The following is a 13,735-nucleotide window of genomic DNA, read 5'->3' as shown; positions in this document are numbered from 1 at the left end:
TAGGGAATCTTTGTAAAGGCCTCATAGCGTCCCTATGCAATCACACCTCGGAAGTGTGGTATTGTGCCTAGCTAGCACATTGCGTGGTTGGGTTCAAAGTTCTTCGGAACTTTTACGCAAATTGTGGTGAAAGTGTACAACCTCTGCAGAGTTAAAACTAACCGGTTAGCCGTGCTCACGGTCAAGAGCGGTTTGGACCCTCACATGATTAATTTAACTTAAAGATGGAATTAATTCATTTTTTGGTTATTTCTTGTGGCCTTGCTGAGTACCAACCATAAGTGTACTCACCCTTACTTACTGCTGCTCAGAAGGAGAAGGTGTGAGAAGTATTTTGAAGATGATGCTGAGTTCTAGGCATGCGCAACCCCCAGTCGATTGCCTATGAAGTTTGGAGTCTTTATTTCCAGGATAAGCTGTATAACTCTGATAATCTTCTATTTGTTGTAATTCTCTTTTACGTGATACTGTTACTGATTATTCATTTATGATGTCTCTATATGTATGAAATTTGATCCTGACATACATATAGTTATGCATTCGGTTTTGTCCTTAAAACCGGGTGTGACATATGACTGTTGCTAATTTTTCATCAGTAAGAGAATACATATTGCGGCACAACCCAACAACACACCCTTCAGTTCAACATAATTGTCAAGTCTCCTCTATTTTCTTCTCATGAAAAAAAAGTCTCTTCTACTATCATGAAAATGCATATCATGCTACGATTTTTAGGCGACTCGGTCCCATCTCTCTTTAATTTATAAATATTTACCATATATATCTAATTTTCAGCGCAACTTTCAGCTTAGTAGTCATGCGCCTATCAGTTAATATGCATGGTATATTTTACAAAAGGACCAAATGAGGGTCCGTTTGGAGAAGCTAAAGTTGAATACTAAACTTTAGCACCTATTAGCACTCATATCTTTGCTAAAGTTTTAAGTCTTGACTAAATTTTAGCCCACCTTATTAGCACTCCTATTTAGACACACTAGTGTTAGAGTTTATCACTTTTATTCATTAGCACTTGGATTCAAACAGGACCTGAGGTTGAGATAGTCACTTGTAACTTCTTAGTTTCGATTGCAACTCTAATAATGCTCTATTCTATTTTGAACCAGAGTATTCAAAAAGAGACATCTCACATAATTATGTTTTTAGTGCTGCAACGAAGTTTAAAGACATGCTCCCGTGATCTGAATGATGCAGCTTATTGCCACGACCAGCTGCTGCGCACCACAGGAATGAACACCTGGTCAACAAGTCAGGAGTCATGAAAAAGCAATATTATTGATTGCGGTCCATAGTGTATTGACGCGGTTAGCTCGATACAAACAAGCCTTTTTTTTTTTCCTTTCCAAAACGTTGGTCTAAATAATTTTCCTTACGCTCTAAAAATTAGCTTTCTTTAACTTTTGACACAGTGGCCTCATCTCATCTCATCTTGTCCAAACATCCGACGTAACAGGTTCTAAAGTTTGATCATAAGGATCAAGCATCCCTTAAATCCGAATTCAGAAATGGGCAGTTCACCCGGGCATCATAATCTTTTTTTTTTGAAAGATGACATCATAAATCACCCGGCCCTGTTTGGTTACCAGTAGCACGAGTAGCGCAACGAGAAAATCTTCAATGTATGAAGTATTAAATGAAGTTTATTTGCAAAACTTTTTTAGGAATGAGTGTAACTTTTCGCGACAAATCTAATGACAGTAATTAATCGATGATTGGCTACAGTAATGCTACAGTAACTAGCCTCTGATCGTGCGGTCAAAGGTCTCATTAGATTCATCTCACAAAATAGCGTAGAGGTTGTGAAGTTAATTTTACAAACTGACTTCATTTAATACTAATAATTAACTGTTAACAAACCAAACACGGCCGCAGTTGGACAACACGTACGGTACCCCCTGACGGTACCAGAGGATGTCGCACAGCTGCGCAGCGCACGACACCAGACGTACCCTATCCACTGACAGTGGACCATCCCGCTGCTCCCGTATCCACATCCGAGCGGGTAGCCCGACTATACGGTGTAGTATAAGCCGGGGCCCAGACCAAGGCGGTGACGTCATGGGAGGGCCCGCCACGGTGTTTTCTCGTGGCATCGGTGGTGGGACGACGCGTCTCGGACCCACGCGTCAGTGGACGGAGGATGGTGGTTGCATGTCTACGTGTCTTGTGGAACATTATTTCTTCCTGGTGCTGAGGGCAGTCCCAATGCAGACTCCACTGATAAAGTCTAAGTCTCAAAGACTCCATCACAAGAAACTATACTTTCCAATGCAAAGTGTGTTACTTTAGTTTATATGGCCCACTTGTCTCTCTCACATTCATTCTTGATTTGCGTGAAGACTTGGAGTCTAAATAAGACTTGGAGTCTTGATTTCTCTCCCTCTCTTTTCCATAAATATACTGCCACATCAGCAAAACATAATAAATAGGAGGCTTAGACTCCATAGTAGAGTCTGGGTTGGGACTGTCCTGAGGAGACTCCGTTCGCCTCGCTCACGCACTGACATCCGATCACAAATAACTAATTTATTTTTAATTATAGTACAATACAACTCTAATACTCACAATCACACTCACCAAACAGGTTTTAAAATACAAATTTTGACTAGCATTGTATGTTACTAAAAAGTATCTAGGAAACACAATAAAAATATAATTATATGAAACTATTTTTTTTTAAAAAAACTCTAATTGCTTCATTTTGAAATATTCTAACTCAGATATAGAAAATAGTATGCAAATAAAGTTAAAAAAATAATAAACTTATGACAACAAGAAAACATCACTTATTTGTGATGTACCTGCAAGCTATTCTGTCCATAAATCTTTCTCCGAAAACTCTTGATCTTACTTGGACTTACCGAGTATATTACTAGTCTAGCTAGTAGTGATGTACTTTTCGTACTACTAATTTAAGAACATCAATTATAAGAATGATAAAAAATGTGCATTATTTTTTTTGCTAACAAGTACGATAAACCATACATGTTGACAAAAGAGTTATCTCGCTTGACTGGCTACATCTTCAAGTTTCGTACTAATACGGTTTGTTTCAAGGTTTTCTACAAAAACAATAAATGACCTTATCCTATACGAAGTATATATGAGACAAGAAATGAGTCAGTTAGTCCGAAATATGGCGTAGTTCTTGCTAGCTGGGACTGGGGAACCATTAATTATTAGTTGCTGATTGGATCAAGATCATTGCGTTCTTGCTGCCTTTGACCACAATTTCAGTAGTTCTAACCACCATATTTGCATAATGAAAGAACACATGATTATAATTTGTATGATCCGAATACAACACAATATTGTTGGACACCGCATTTCATAAAGCAAGGACAAATACACTTAAAATCACATGTAAGTTCACCAATTTAGAGGACCAGCTAGGTTATCTTCCTAAAAACAAAATATTTCTCTTCCACCACACTCAAAACAATTTCTCTGCTATTGCGTTTGCCTTATCATGCATCTGTCTACCGCTCCCTATGCCCCTAAATATATGGAATTCGATAAACTTGACTAGAGTGTTTGGATAGGTTCACTAGTAGTTCTGCCAGCTTTTCTGGCGCGAATGATAACGGTTAGCCCGTGTATCGGTAGGAAAAGATAGCTTGGGCGTGCCAAACTAGGTTCGATCCAAATACCCATCAAAGTAGGCCCAATGTAAATTCAAATAACCCCCTTACTCCATATAATTACAAAATAGTATGCGCACCAAAAAAGCTCGGCTATATTCTCTTAACCTATGCCTTTTAACATTTACGCCTATACGTCACGCAATTTATTACCTCTTGTAGAGAGGGGAAATAACTCGGCATATAACTTCTACAAATCGCCATGTAACTCGGTTGTTTCTTAGATTACGCCAACGATAGCCCCGCCAAATCTTCGGCGCGAGTGATAAAGGTTTGCCCGTTAATAGCCTAGAAAATGACAAAAAAATAGTAGTTTCTTTGTTGCACCAAAATTTTTGAATCTATCCAAACCGCTACCAAAATGAGCCAGTGAACGCTAATCTTTAGAGCTCAATCAAACAAGTCCTTATCTTTTATGATTGCGTGACAGTTTGCTTACCGAAAGCTCAGCCTGTACCCGTAGCATTTACGCATATATGGTCACGCCTGAGCCTGCAATAAAAAAACAAGAGCGCACATAGGCAGAGACAGACAGCAGTCCTCCCCCAAATCTCCCATCCGCAGTTCAAAATCCCACCCAATTCCAATTTCAAACCGCAATCCCCCTTCCTTCCTCCTCCCCGCTCCGTCTGACCATCTCCATCCTCCTCCAATCTCCATCGCCATCTCCAATCCTGAGCTGAAAGCAAGGCCAGGGGGGGCATCATAGCAGCGCCGCACCAGGCGAGGCACACAGGCCACCACCACGAGACAGGGACACGGGCGCCATCCCCATCCACCACCACCACCGCACTCCCAGCTTCCGTTTGCTTCACTCCCACTGCTGCTCCTCACTCGGCCGCCGCACCGCCCGCCGCGACAGATCTCGCCCGCGGGGACCCTAATGCCGCCGCCGGGCGCGCTGGGGGACTGACGCCGATGCAGCGCCGGGCGGCGGGCATGGCGGACGGCGAGGCCAGGGGGCGCACGCTCGGCGCCGTCATCAAGGAGAAGGATGAGGAGCTCGCGCTCTTCCTCGAGATGCGCCGCCGCGAGAAGGAGCGCGGCGCCGCGGCGGACCAGCTCCTGCTCTCCGGCGGCGCCGCCGCGGCGGGGGACGGGATGCTGCAACTCGACCCGCCGCCGCCCGCCGGTGAGAGCCTCGTTTCGGCCTCTTCTTCGGGCCTCCCACGGCCGTTTCATGGCAATTTTTTGGTCATGTTTTGACGGGAACCCTAGCTTACTCTGATTTGAGCTTCTGGTTCCGTGGGGTCGTAGAGCCCAAGCCGGCGGCGTACAAGGTGGCCGGTGGCGGATTCAGGAGGGCGCCGGGCGGAGCGGACGACTTCCTCAATGCGGACGCCGGCGACAAGAACGATTACGACTGGTGAGTGCTTAGTTCCGGGCTTTTACTGGTATTAGCTACAGTAGTAAATTCTAAATTTCCGTGTTTTCGCTGCCGGCATCATAACCATTGCTGCGAGGATGCTTCTAGCTTATTCTGAGTGTAGCATTTTGTGAGCTTCAATTCTGCCGCGGTTCTATTATAGTTTAAGGTGCGAGGCTGGGAGCTTTGTGGGGGCTTTAGATGTGTTATTTTTGGTGCGGGTTCATCTTGATTTCCCATCCTTCTTGTTGAGTGCAAATCTGCTATATTGTGTTGCACCCACGGGAAATAGAAAACTGCGACCTTTAGTGGCTGAGAAATTTAAAGTTGTTTGTCTTTGGGTTCTAGCCTTCTACCTGATCTCATCTGGTGCATCATTCTTCAGCTGAATGGTGATTATCGTAGTGCTGAGCTCTAATTTTTCTCTAATTTTTTTCCTTTGGTTTCATACAGCTCAATCTGCTCGTGCATTTGTCTCATAAATTGTTGACAGCGTACCATAAAGTCTGTCTTTTGTGAAAATTTAGTGATGTTAGTTAGAATTCAGCTGTTGTTGCTTCCAAGGTTGGGTCATGGTGGTTGTAGGTAACAGTTGGATCTCTTGTCATCCCTGGTTGCTGCTTCTTTCTTCCATTACTTGCCTAGTTAATGCACGCGCATAAAGTTGTGCTATCTTTTTCTGGAGTTATGACTCGATTAAGTTTCAATTGGCTTTGTTCCTTCTCTTTGCTTTCTGGTTGGTTAGCTAGCTAATGTGTCTCTAGCTAGCCATTTTTCCTGTGAATTTGGTGCTTTTGCGGTAGATGCCATAGTCCTGTAGTGGACACATTTCTAAATCATATGAACTACAGGCTACCTATCTTGGCCCTAGCTGATTTGAAATGTATTTAGTTGGTGCTGTTTAACTTGCATGCTAAATATCTGTCATTGCTGTGGGTTCTATTAGCAGGTGTGAGAAACTTAGACTTGGGGATAATGACGCATATTACTTTGTGTATGTTTAATAATTTTTTCTAGTTGGTAGGGTATAGATTTCTTAGTATTTTAATTATAAGTGGTCATGTTAACACATGAAGACAATTAGTTTGATTATTGGATTCCTTGCTGATGTGTGGTTGGTAGGGGGCAGGTGGACTATGTAACAAATTCACGGGATGTTTTCTTTTTTGTTCTTGTGTGGTTTGTAGAAGTGCTGGGTTAGTTACTTGATTTGGTTAGGGTGAAGTTAATCTAAGCGGGTAGGGTGAAGTTAATCTAAGCAGGTGGGGAAGTGAGTTAAAGTGACTGATTAAATGGTTTTGTGTTTGTGCTGATCAAGTGAGATCTCAGCTGTATAATTATTTATTCCATCCAGAGTGTACAATATCAGACTAAATACAGGATAATTAATTATTCTGGGATGTGACTGTGTCTCTGGATCAGTAAAGTGATACCTTATTATTCTCACTGCTATATATTGATATCACTCTTATGCTATGTTTACCAAACACCATTTTAATCATCTCCAATCTCATATCAGGCTCAGGTGGTATTCCACATATTTTTGATACTTTTGTTCCTTGTATTCTCGATATCCAATTTAAGTTCATTCTGCTGCATCCTAAATTTTATTGGAGGCCACTTCTGATCTACAGTTTTGAAGTTATTGTATAACTGTCTCACAATGAAGTTGTTTACTTTCAGGCTTCTGACACCACCAGGAACTCCACTTTTCCCATCTCTGGATGTTGAGTCAAAAAGGTCCCCAGTGAGCCAAGTTGGAACGCCAAAGACTCGTCCAACTGCCTTAAAATCAAGGGTGGGTTATTTGATCATAAGCTGCACTTTGGTTCTTAGGAGTACAGTATTATTGCAAGCTATACTTCTAAGCAGCACGCCTGAATTCTCAAAATTTCACCTCTTGGTGGATATATATGAAACAATACTTTCTAGAGAGTAACGTAACAGGGTACTTTTACTTTCTAGAGAGTAACATAACAGGGTTCTTTTAAGTTATTTCAGATTCCGTATGACAGGCAAGCTCCACAAAGATGACCCATTGTTTGCTGGGCCTACCATAACATTAACTGCAATGATACCATTTTTTTATTTTTGTTTGTTTTGTACTCCTATCTGACATGAATCGTGCTTTTATGCTGGTCTCTCTTGTCAATTTTTTTTTATTTGGAAGGTTCAGCGATGAATCCTATATTGTGTTGGTAACTTATGTCTTACTAGAAATTCTTTCAGTAACCTAGGTTGCCTACTTTCCGTAAGTATACTAACTACTACTTTATGTTTATTACTTCGTGTTATTTGATTATATCTTCTCATAATTTGTTATTACAGTTGGCCAATCATCAAGATCCTCCGTCAAGAACCAACCACCCATTAAGAACAGCATCATCGAACAGCTTGAACTCAGCTGCCACAACCCGTCGACCATCATCATCTGGAGGGCTTACTTCTAATTCATCAAGGCCTTCAACACCAACTGGACGCCCTGCATTGGCAGCTAATTCCAAAGGTTCGAGACCTTCAACCCCTACTTCCCGGGCAACTGTACCAGCCAAAACTGGAGCTTCTGCCCCAAGATCATCGACACCAACTTCAAGGTCAACACTGCCTTCAGTCAGGTCAACCACCCCTTCAAGCAGGGCAGCTGGCCCTGCTAGTAGGAATCCAGCTCCTGCAGGCAGAGCATCTGCGCCTGCTAGTAGGTCATCAACACCTACTTCAAGATCATCAATTCCTGCTACCAGGTCGACAACACCTTCATCCAGGCCCTCCATACCAGCACAAAGCAAGCCTACATCAAGGGCATCAACCCCAACAAGGCGACCTTCTGTCCCTTCGGCCCAACATGGTAATTTGGCTGCACCAGTTAGATCGTCCTCAATCTCCAAATCAGGTTCCACAATGCCCAAAGGTTCTTCCCCAGCAAAAACGACAGCGCATACACCTTCAAGAGGCAGCTCACCTACTGTCAAATCAAGACCATGGAAACCATCTGAAATGCCTGGCTTCTCTCTTGATGCGCCTCCAAACCTAAGGACATCGCTACCAGAAAGACCGACCTCTGCCACCCGGGGCAGACCTGGGGCACCTAGTTCAAGGTCTTCCTCTGTTGAGAGTGGGCCAGCTGCTCGACCAAGACGGCAGTCTTGCTCTCCGTCTAGAGGAAGGACTTTGAGTGGCAGCGTGCCTTCAGGGAGCTCCATGCCGGCAGTGAGAAGATCACATCTCAATGGAGGTGACACAGTGAACCCAGTTCAAATGGGTAATAAGATGGTTGAAAGGGTTGTGCACATGCGAAGGCTAGTTCCTCCAAAGCATGATGATCAAAGATCCAGCCTCAACAGTATATCTGGTAAATCGTCAAATTCTCCAGATAGCTCGGGCTTTGGTAGGACATTGTCAAAAAAATCACTGGATATGGCACTAAGGCATATGGTATGTTTTACTTTCCCCCAGTATAGTTCATAACAACATTTTCTATATTCAATGAATTGAACTTGAGGTGTAATTTGTTTTTTTACAGGACATAAGGCGCAGCGTTCCAAACAATTTACGGCCTCTTATGACAAGCATCCCAGCATCATCTGTTCATAGTGCACGATCAGGATCCACAAGGAGCAGACCAATGAGCGTTTCGGACTCACCTCTTGCAACAAGCAGCAATGCCAGCTCTGAGCCGAGCGTGAACAACAACCTGATGTGCCTGGATAGTATTGATATTGATGATGAGTTGTGCAGCGATAGAGCAGGACCCTATGGACGGTGATTCACTTATTTGGAAAAAAAAAGCATAAAGGCATGATTCTGATGGAATTATTTGGATGCAGAATATTTAGAGCGGCAGGGCAGATCTTCTCCAAGACGATCGGAGTATCCATCGAGCCTTATTATTCTGTTATATGTAGGTTCTTTGAATGTCCAATATTTATATCCAGTTCATTCGTGACATGTCATGCGCTGCTCCATGTGCAATTTCAACCCCGGACATTTATATGCTATTGAAAAGTGTCCTTTATGTGATAAGTTTCTTGAGCACTGTACCATCTTGGATATGCATTGTGCTTCGTGATTTCACCCTGGTAGTGGAACATGCCCCACTGGCTGAAATTTTTTGTATGCCCTACGAAATTTTGTGGCTGCCTGCTTGAAAGTGCAGTTACAACAGAATGAGTAGAACGTAAACGGCCATGCCCTTCCAGGTCCGCACATAGCCAAAATGATGCCGAACCTCGCGCATGAATCCAATAATATCATACCCTGGCAAGGTATCGATTGTTGATGCTATGCCACAACTAGACAGATGACAGTTACAGCCAAAAACGGACTCTTATACTGTTCTACTCAGACCAATCGACGCACAATAGACAAGCTACTACAACAAAGGGGTCAGGCTCCTGCTTTTATTTGCTACTACAAGAGCAATGGAGCGAAGATGGCACAACAGAATACCGAGCCAATAGGTTACATCTCAGAGATACAGTTGGGGGATGAGAAGCCGGTGAGGTGCGTCTATTTATTTTGGTCCTTTTTTCACAAGTCAAAATCAATATCGGCCAATTGTGATAGGTCAAAGGGGAATGGGTAGGGCAGGCAGACCAGAAGCCCAAAGAGCAAAATAGCGATGCCGATGCCGATGTAGTTGTTTTCAGGGTCTGTTATTTCCTCGGAGAGAGGAGCGATTGGGCCTCTCTGCAGGAAGAAGATCAACACCACCCAGTAGAAGGCCACGTCATTGAAGAGAGCTGCGATCCCGAGCAGTCCAATGGTAAGGCTGCTGAGTCGAGATGATACCTGGTACAATTTCAGGTGTGGGTTGTCAGAAACACCAATGGTGAGCCTAAAATATAAGCCCTTCTCAGATACAAGCCTACAAGTAAGGAGGAAATGATTTCAATAGCAACAACCTTTCTTCCCCACATTGCAAGTGCTATTCGCCCACCATCAAGCTCTCCAGCAGGAATGCTATTGATAGCGTTGATCAGTAGACCAGCCCACGCCCATAAAACAAGTGGGTTTATTGATAGCTGTGTTCCTTCTTTCAGAGCATCCCCAAGAAGAAGCTTTGCTGTACCAAGGAAAGATTGATCTTTTAACAAACTATTGTGCATACTTCAACTAAAAGCTGCTTATGTGCACAGTCAAATATATTATTGCAAAATAAGTGGAGTGCAGGCAAGTACTAATGGACATCCAGAAAGAATTTCTTGAGTAGTTATGAGCTTAAGAATTGTGATTAAACGCTTACCTAGACCACCAACAAGAAATGACTCATGAAAGACAGTTGGATCTATCACAAGGCCAAGGCCATCACTTGGAGGTAAGATGAAACCCAACAACAAAAGAACAAATCCAAGGGAGAACCCTGCCAGTGGTCCAGCGGCTGCTAGCTTCAATAGGTCCTCACGGTTGCGGACAATGTTGACAATCCTGGTAATGGCACCAAAAGATCCTATCTACAATAATAGAATAACACAAAACTCGTTATGGCAAGAGACAGTACCAGGCTACAAGACAAAGTAACAAAGCAAACATAGATGTTATATTCATGGCCAAAGCTCTTGCCTGTGCAGAAAAGCACACTCCAGATTAAACATTGCTTTAATATTAATAATAACTCTGAACCAAAGCTAAACTTAAAAGACTCAGCAAAGCTCTCGTAAATTTCTTTAGTAATTTCATGAAGCATTCACTTTTAAAGGTGGAACTAATTTGTGATAATTAGATGATCTATTCCTCAGTAATCTTGTAGACAAGTTTCATAAAAGATTTTGTAGGCAAGCAATCTCTTTACCTGCCAGCTAGGAACGAAATATGGTACTCCAAGCTTGATTCCACTTTCCCTAGCAGCAAGGATATGCCCAATTTCATGGACGCCTATTATTAGCCCGGTTACCAGGGCACCAGATAATCCATCTTTTAACAGTTCAAGGTTGTCGAATGTTGATCTGGAAGATAAAGACTTATGAGCAGGTGTCAATTGTGATAGATAAATGTTTGAGTTAATATATGACAAGGTATTTGGGAAATATATGTATTCCTTCAAACAAGGGAAACTCACAGTAATATGTGGCTAAAGACATGGCAGTAAAAGCATACAATCATTCACATGAATCAGAACACAGACTAATGAAATTCGAAATGTAGTTACATGTATTAACAAGCCAATACAGAGCACAAGCTTTAGCATCCTGCTTAGTGTTTGGAGGGGCACACTATTTGGCCCCACCATATTCACCAAGTTCCTAGGACGACGGGATCGAGGAACGAGGAAGGGGGAACAGGAACGGCTCTTGGGATGGATTTTTACACTGCGGGGATGAAAATGTTCCAGCGTTCCCGGAACGTGTGACTATGGGCCCCACATAAGACTAAGCATTTGTAGCAATTCAACGGTGATGAAAGGTAGAGATATAAGGAAAGTGACCACCTTAATTTATTTGGCAAATAAAAACGAACAATTTAAAATAATATAGAATGATGGAAAGTGGTTAAATGGAAGAGGAACCTCGTACAGCAAATTGTTCTGCAGAACAGGTACATTCCGAAGCAGCAAAGTGAAGATGGTAACTAATCCAAATGATGCCGCAGCAAACCATTCTGGGACAGCTGAAAATTTTTAAAGTAAAATATTAGGCCCCTCTAAGAACTACCAATTGCATTGAAGGTTGGAATAAATTTTTGTTACCTGTAGTTTCAGGCTGTAATGTCTGTCTGGGTATAATTACTGCAACTGGCTTCTCATCCTCTGGGTTCACGAGAAGAAAAAGCTTATATTGATCACCAAATTTGTTCTGTTGATAACAAGGAGTCAACATCATTAAGATACTAGCAGATTTCGAGAAGCACAGACTTCTGAGGGCCAGCTTTGCAAGCATCTGATTACCTCTAGCCGATTTGTGATTTTCTCGTAACTCTTGGCAGCTTTACCACGCAAATTCCCTTTGAACAATACTCCACCCTTTTGCAGACATGTGAAGGTAAATAACATTTAGTCATTCCAAATCGGAGTATAAATAAAATACACAATTACTTTAAAAGCATTGGCATATTCTGTAAGTGGTCTTAGTCCAAGAGCAGGCCTGCTAGTAACAGCATGCATCAGTTGAGTCAAAACTGCAAATGGAGGTCTATAAACACAATTGGATAAAAAACTATTTATAAACTCTGATTTATACAGAAGGAAAATCATAAGATCCCAGTTATTCACCTCATAAGGCTCCTGACTTGTCACAAAAAATGTGTCAAACCCAAAAACTTGATCCTTCATAATGTCTATTGTAGCTTTAGGAATCCTTTCAGCGTCATCAAGCTGTTGCTGAAGATCATTCGTAGTAAGAAAAAAAAAAGACTATCAGCACCACCGCGTACTGCGGAGTTCAGAGATATGAAATGGCAAAATAAAATAATGTATTTATCTATTCATATTGACTCTACTATTGAGATAATGGTGAAAATAAGGAAGCAGGATCCGTCTTTCAATTTCATCTCCCACTCAACTGATGAACATGTAGAACCACTAAAATAATTACCTTCATTCCGGGCAATGGAGAGCCGCTAGCGACTTCAACAACTTCCACATTCTCCTATGTTTAACAGGTTATTAGATATGCCATGATTATATTCTAAAATGTCCAATAAGACATTAAGTTGGTGGGCATAAATTTAAAGCATACTTGCGTATGATTGGTAGTAGTGGCATCTCCATCCATGTTCTGAACTGTATCGCTGGACCTCAGCAGTTCTGCATTCGTGGTTTCATCTTTCTTCTGGTGAGTCATGGGAAAGCTAAATATTATAGTTCAGTTACACGTTCATAGCAAGGTCTAAAAGGTAAAAGGGAAGTTACTGCACTGCTTTAAGTACAGGACAACTGAGTCCCAGCGCACAAGGGAAACCTACTTTTGCTGTTACGTATAATACAGAATTAATTTGACCAACTGCAAGTAAGGAGCTTACATTGTCTATATTGGAGCCACTTTCTGCAGGCCCATTTACTTCTGCAACACTATCAGCCGAAGGTGATGGAGCATCATCTCCAAACACTTCTTTCTCCTAGAAAGAAAGGCCAAAAATATTAATCCCTGAATTGCTGCAAGATTTGACTTCATCAGTAACTCTAGATTTTATCAAGAGGAGCTTCTTTGCTTCTTAGTAAAACTAAACGGGAGGTTGAAAAATCTGAGCCTCAGTATGCTACCAATAAAAATGTGATACATTGCTCGTATGTGCCTGCTGAATTCAAGAAGCCAAAAGAGAGAAAAGCTAGTATGCACCTCATCGTCGCCATTGCCTTCGGGATCGGTCTCCGTCATCGCTTGGCACGCAACCCTCCGACTCCTCAGCCTTCACAAATGGATTGGAAACGAACTAATTAGGCTAGCGCCTCAGTTGAAGCTTCCCCGCTCCCACGCAATACTACGAAAATAAAGCAGCGGACCTGCGCCCGGCAATCGGGAGGCAGCGGAGCGCCATCGTGAGGCTTCGCGCGCGCTCGGAGCACCCGCTCCTCGCCGGAACAGTGGCCGACGCAAGAAGCAAGCGGTGGAAGCACCCGTACGCCGCGGCGGACGCCCGCGACGGCGGCGAGGAGGAACTCATGGCGGGGGAGGCGGTGGTGGGACGGAGTGGAGGGGAGGAGAGCGCGCGCGCGGCGCGGCCTTATCCCATCCCTCGTCGGAGGGAAAATCGAAATTCTTTTACGCGGTGAGGATTT

General features: G+C 42.8%; 2 protein-coding genes across 4 annotated transcripts; one reads left to right on the top strand and one right to left on the bottom strand.

Annotated features, from left to right (window-relative positions):
* Positions 1 to 4,243: 4,243 nt before the first annotated feature.
* Positions 4,244 to 9,062, top strand: LOC120706032 (mucin-1-like). The gene is made up of 5 exons (XM_039990595.1): positions 4,244 to 4,791; positions 4,917 to 5,025; positions 6,709 to 6,823; positions 7,354 to 8,457; positions 8,546 to 9,062. Exons 1-5 carry the CDS (start codon positions 4,578 to 4,580, stop codon positions 8,786 to 8,788), a joined length of 1,785 nt encoding a protein of 594 aa, XP_039846529.1. The 5' UTR covers positions 4,244 to 4,577; the 3' UTR covers positions 8,789 to 9,062.
* Positions 9,063 to 9,239: 177 nt separating this feature from the next.
* Positions 9,240 to 13,690, bottom strand: LOC120706034 (probable zinc metalloprotease EGY2, chloroplastic). 3 transcript variants are annotated; one of them, XM_039990597.1, is made up of 13 exons: positions 13,460 to 13,690; positions 13,296 to 13,365; positions 12,979 to 13,074; positions 12,696 to 12,788; positions 12,552 to 12,605; positions 12,230 to 12,337; positions 11,906 to 11,980; positions 11,708 to 11,813; positions 11,535 to 11,628; positions 10,814 to 10,967; positions 10,268 to 10,475; positions 9,927 to 10,087; positions 9,240 to 9,813 (listed from the first exon to the last, which is right to left on the bottom strand). In XM_039990597.1, exons 1-13 carry the CDS (start codon positions 13,618 to 13,620, stop codon positions 9,553 to 9,555), a joined length of 1,641 nt encoding a protein of 546 aa, XP_039846531.1. In that variant the 5' UTR covers positions 13,621 to 13,690; the 3' UTR covers positions 9,240 to 9,552. The 3 variants fall into 3 exon arrangements, with proteins under 3 accessions (XP_039846531.1, XP_039846533.1, XP_039846534.1); XM_039990599.1 differs by having other exon boundaries at positions 12,696 to 12,785; positions 13,460 to 13,657; XM_039990600.1 differs by lacking the exon at positions 13,460 to 13,690 and having other exon boundaries at positions 12,696 to 12,807; positions 13,296 to 13,310.
* Positions 13,691 to 13,735: the final 45 nt, after the last annotated feature.

The sequence above is a fragment of the Panicum virgatum genome, chromosome 5K, assembly GCF_016808335.1.
Source record: "Panicum virgatum strain AP13 chromosome 5K, P.virgatum_v5, whole genome shotgun sequence".
NCBI lineage: Eukaryota > Viridiplantae > Streptophyta > Magnoliopsida > Poales > Poaceae > Panicum > Panicum virgatum.
This window is presented reverse-complemented; position numbering and strand designations above follow the sequence as displayed.

Excerpts from the sequence above, each read along its gene's own strand:
- LOC120706032 (XM_039990595.1), top strand. The coding sequence starts at position 4,578 with ATGCAGCGCCGGGCGGCGGGCATGGCGGACGGCGAGGCCAGGGGGCGC. Across the intron at positions 6,824-7,353 it reads CAACTGCCTTAAAATCAAGG|TTGGCCAATCATCAAGATCC; the intron begins GTGGGTTATTTG and ends TTGTTATTACAG. Across the intron at positions 8,458-8,545 it reads ATATGGCACTAAGGCATATG|GACATAAGGCGCAGCGTTCC; the intron begins GTATGTTTTACT and ends GTTTTTTTACAG.
- LOC120706034 (XM_039990597.1), bottom strand. The coding sequence starts at position 13,620 with ATGAGTTCCTCCTCGCCGCCGTCGCGGGCGTCCGCCGCGGCGTACGGG. Across the intron at positions 13,075-13,295 it reads AAGGCAATGGCGACGATGAG|GAGAAAGAAGTGTTTGGAGA; the intron begins GTGCATACTAGC and ends CTTTCTTTCTAG. Across the intron at positions 12,606-12,695 it reads CTACTACCAATCATACGCAA|GAGAATGTGGAAGTTGTTGA; the intron begins GTATGCTTTAAA and ends TGTTAAACATAG.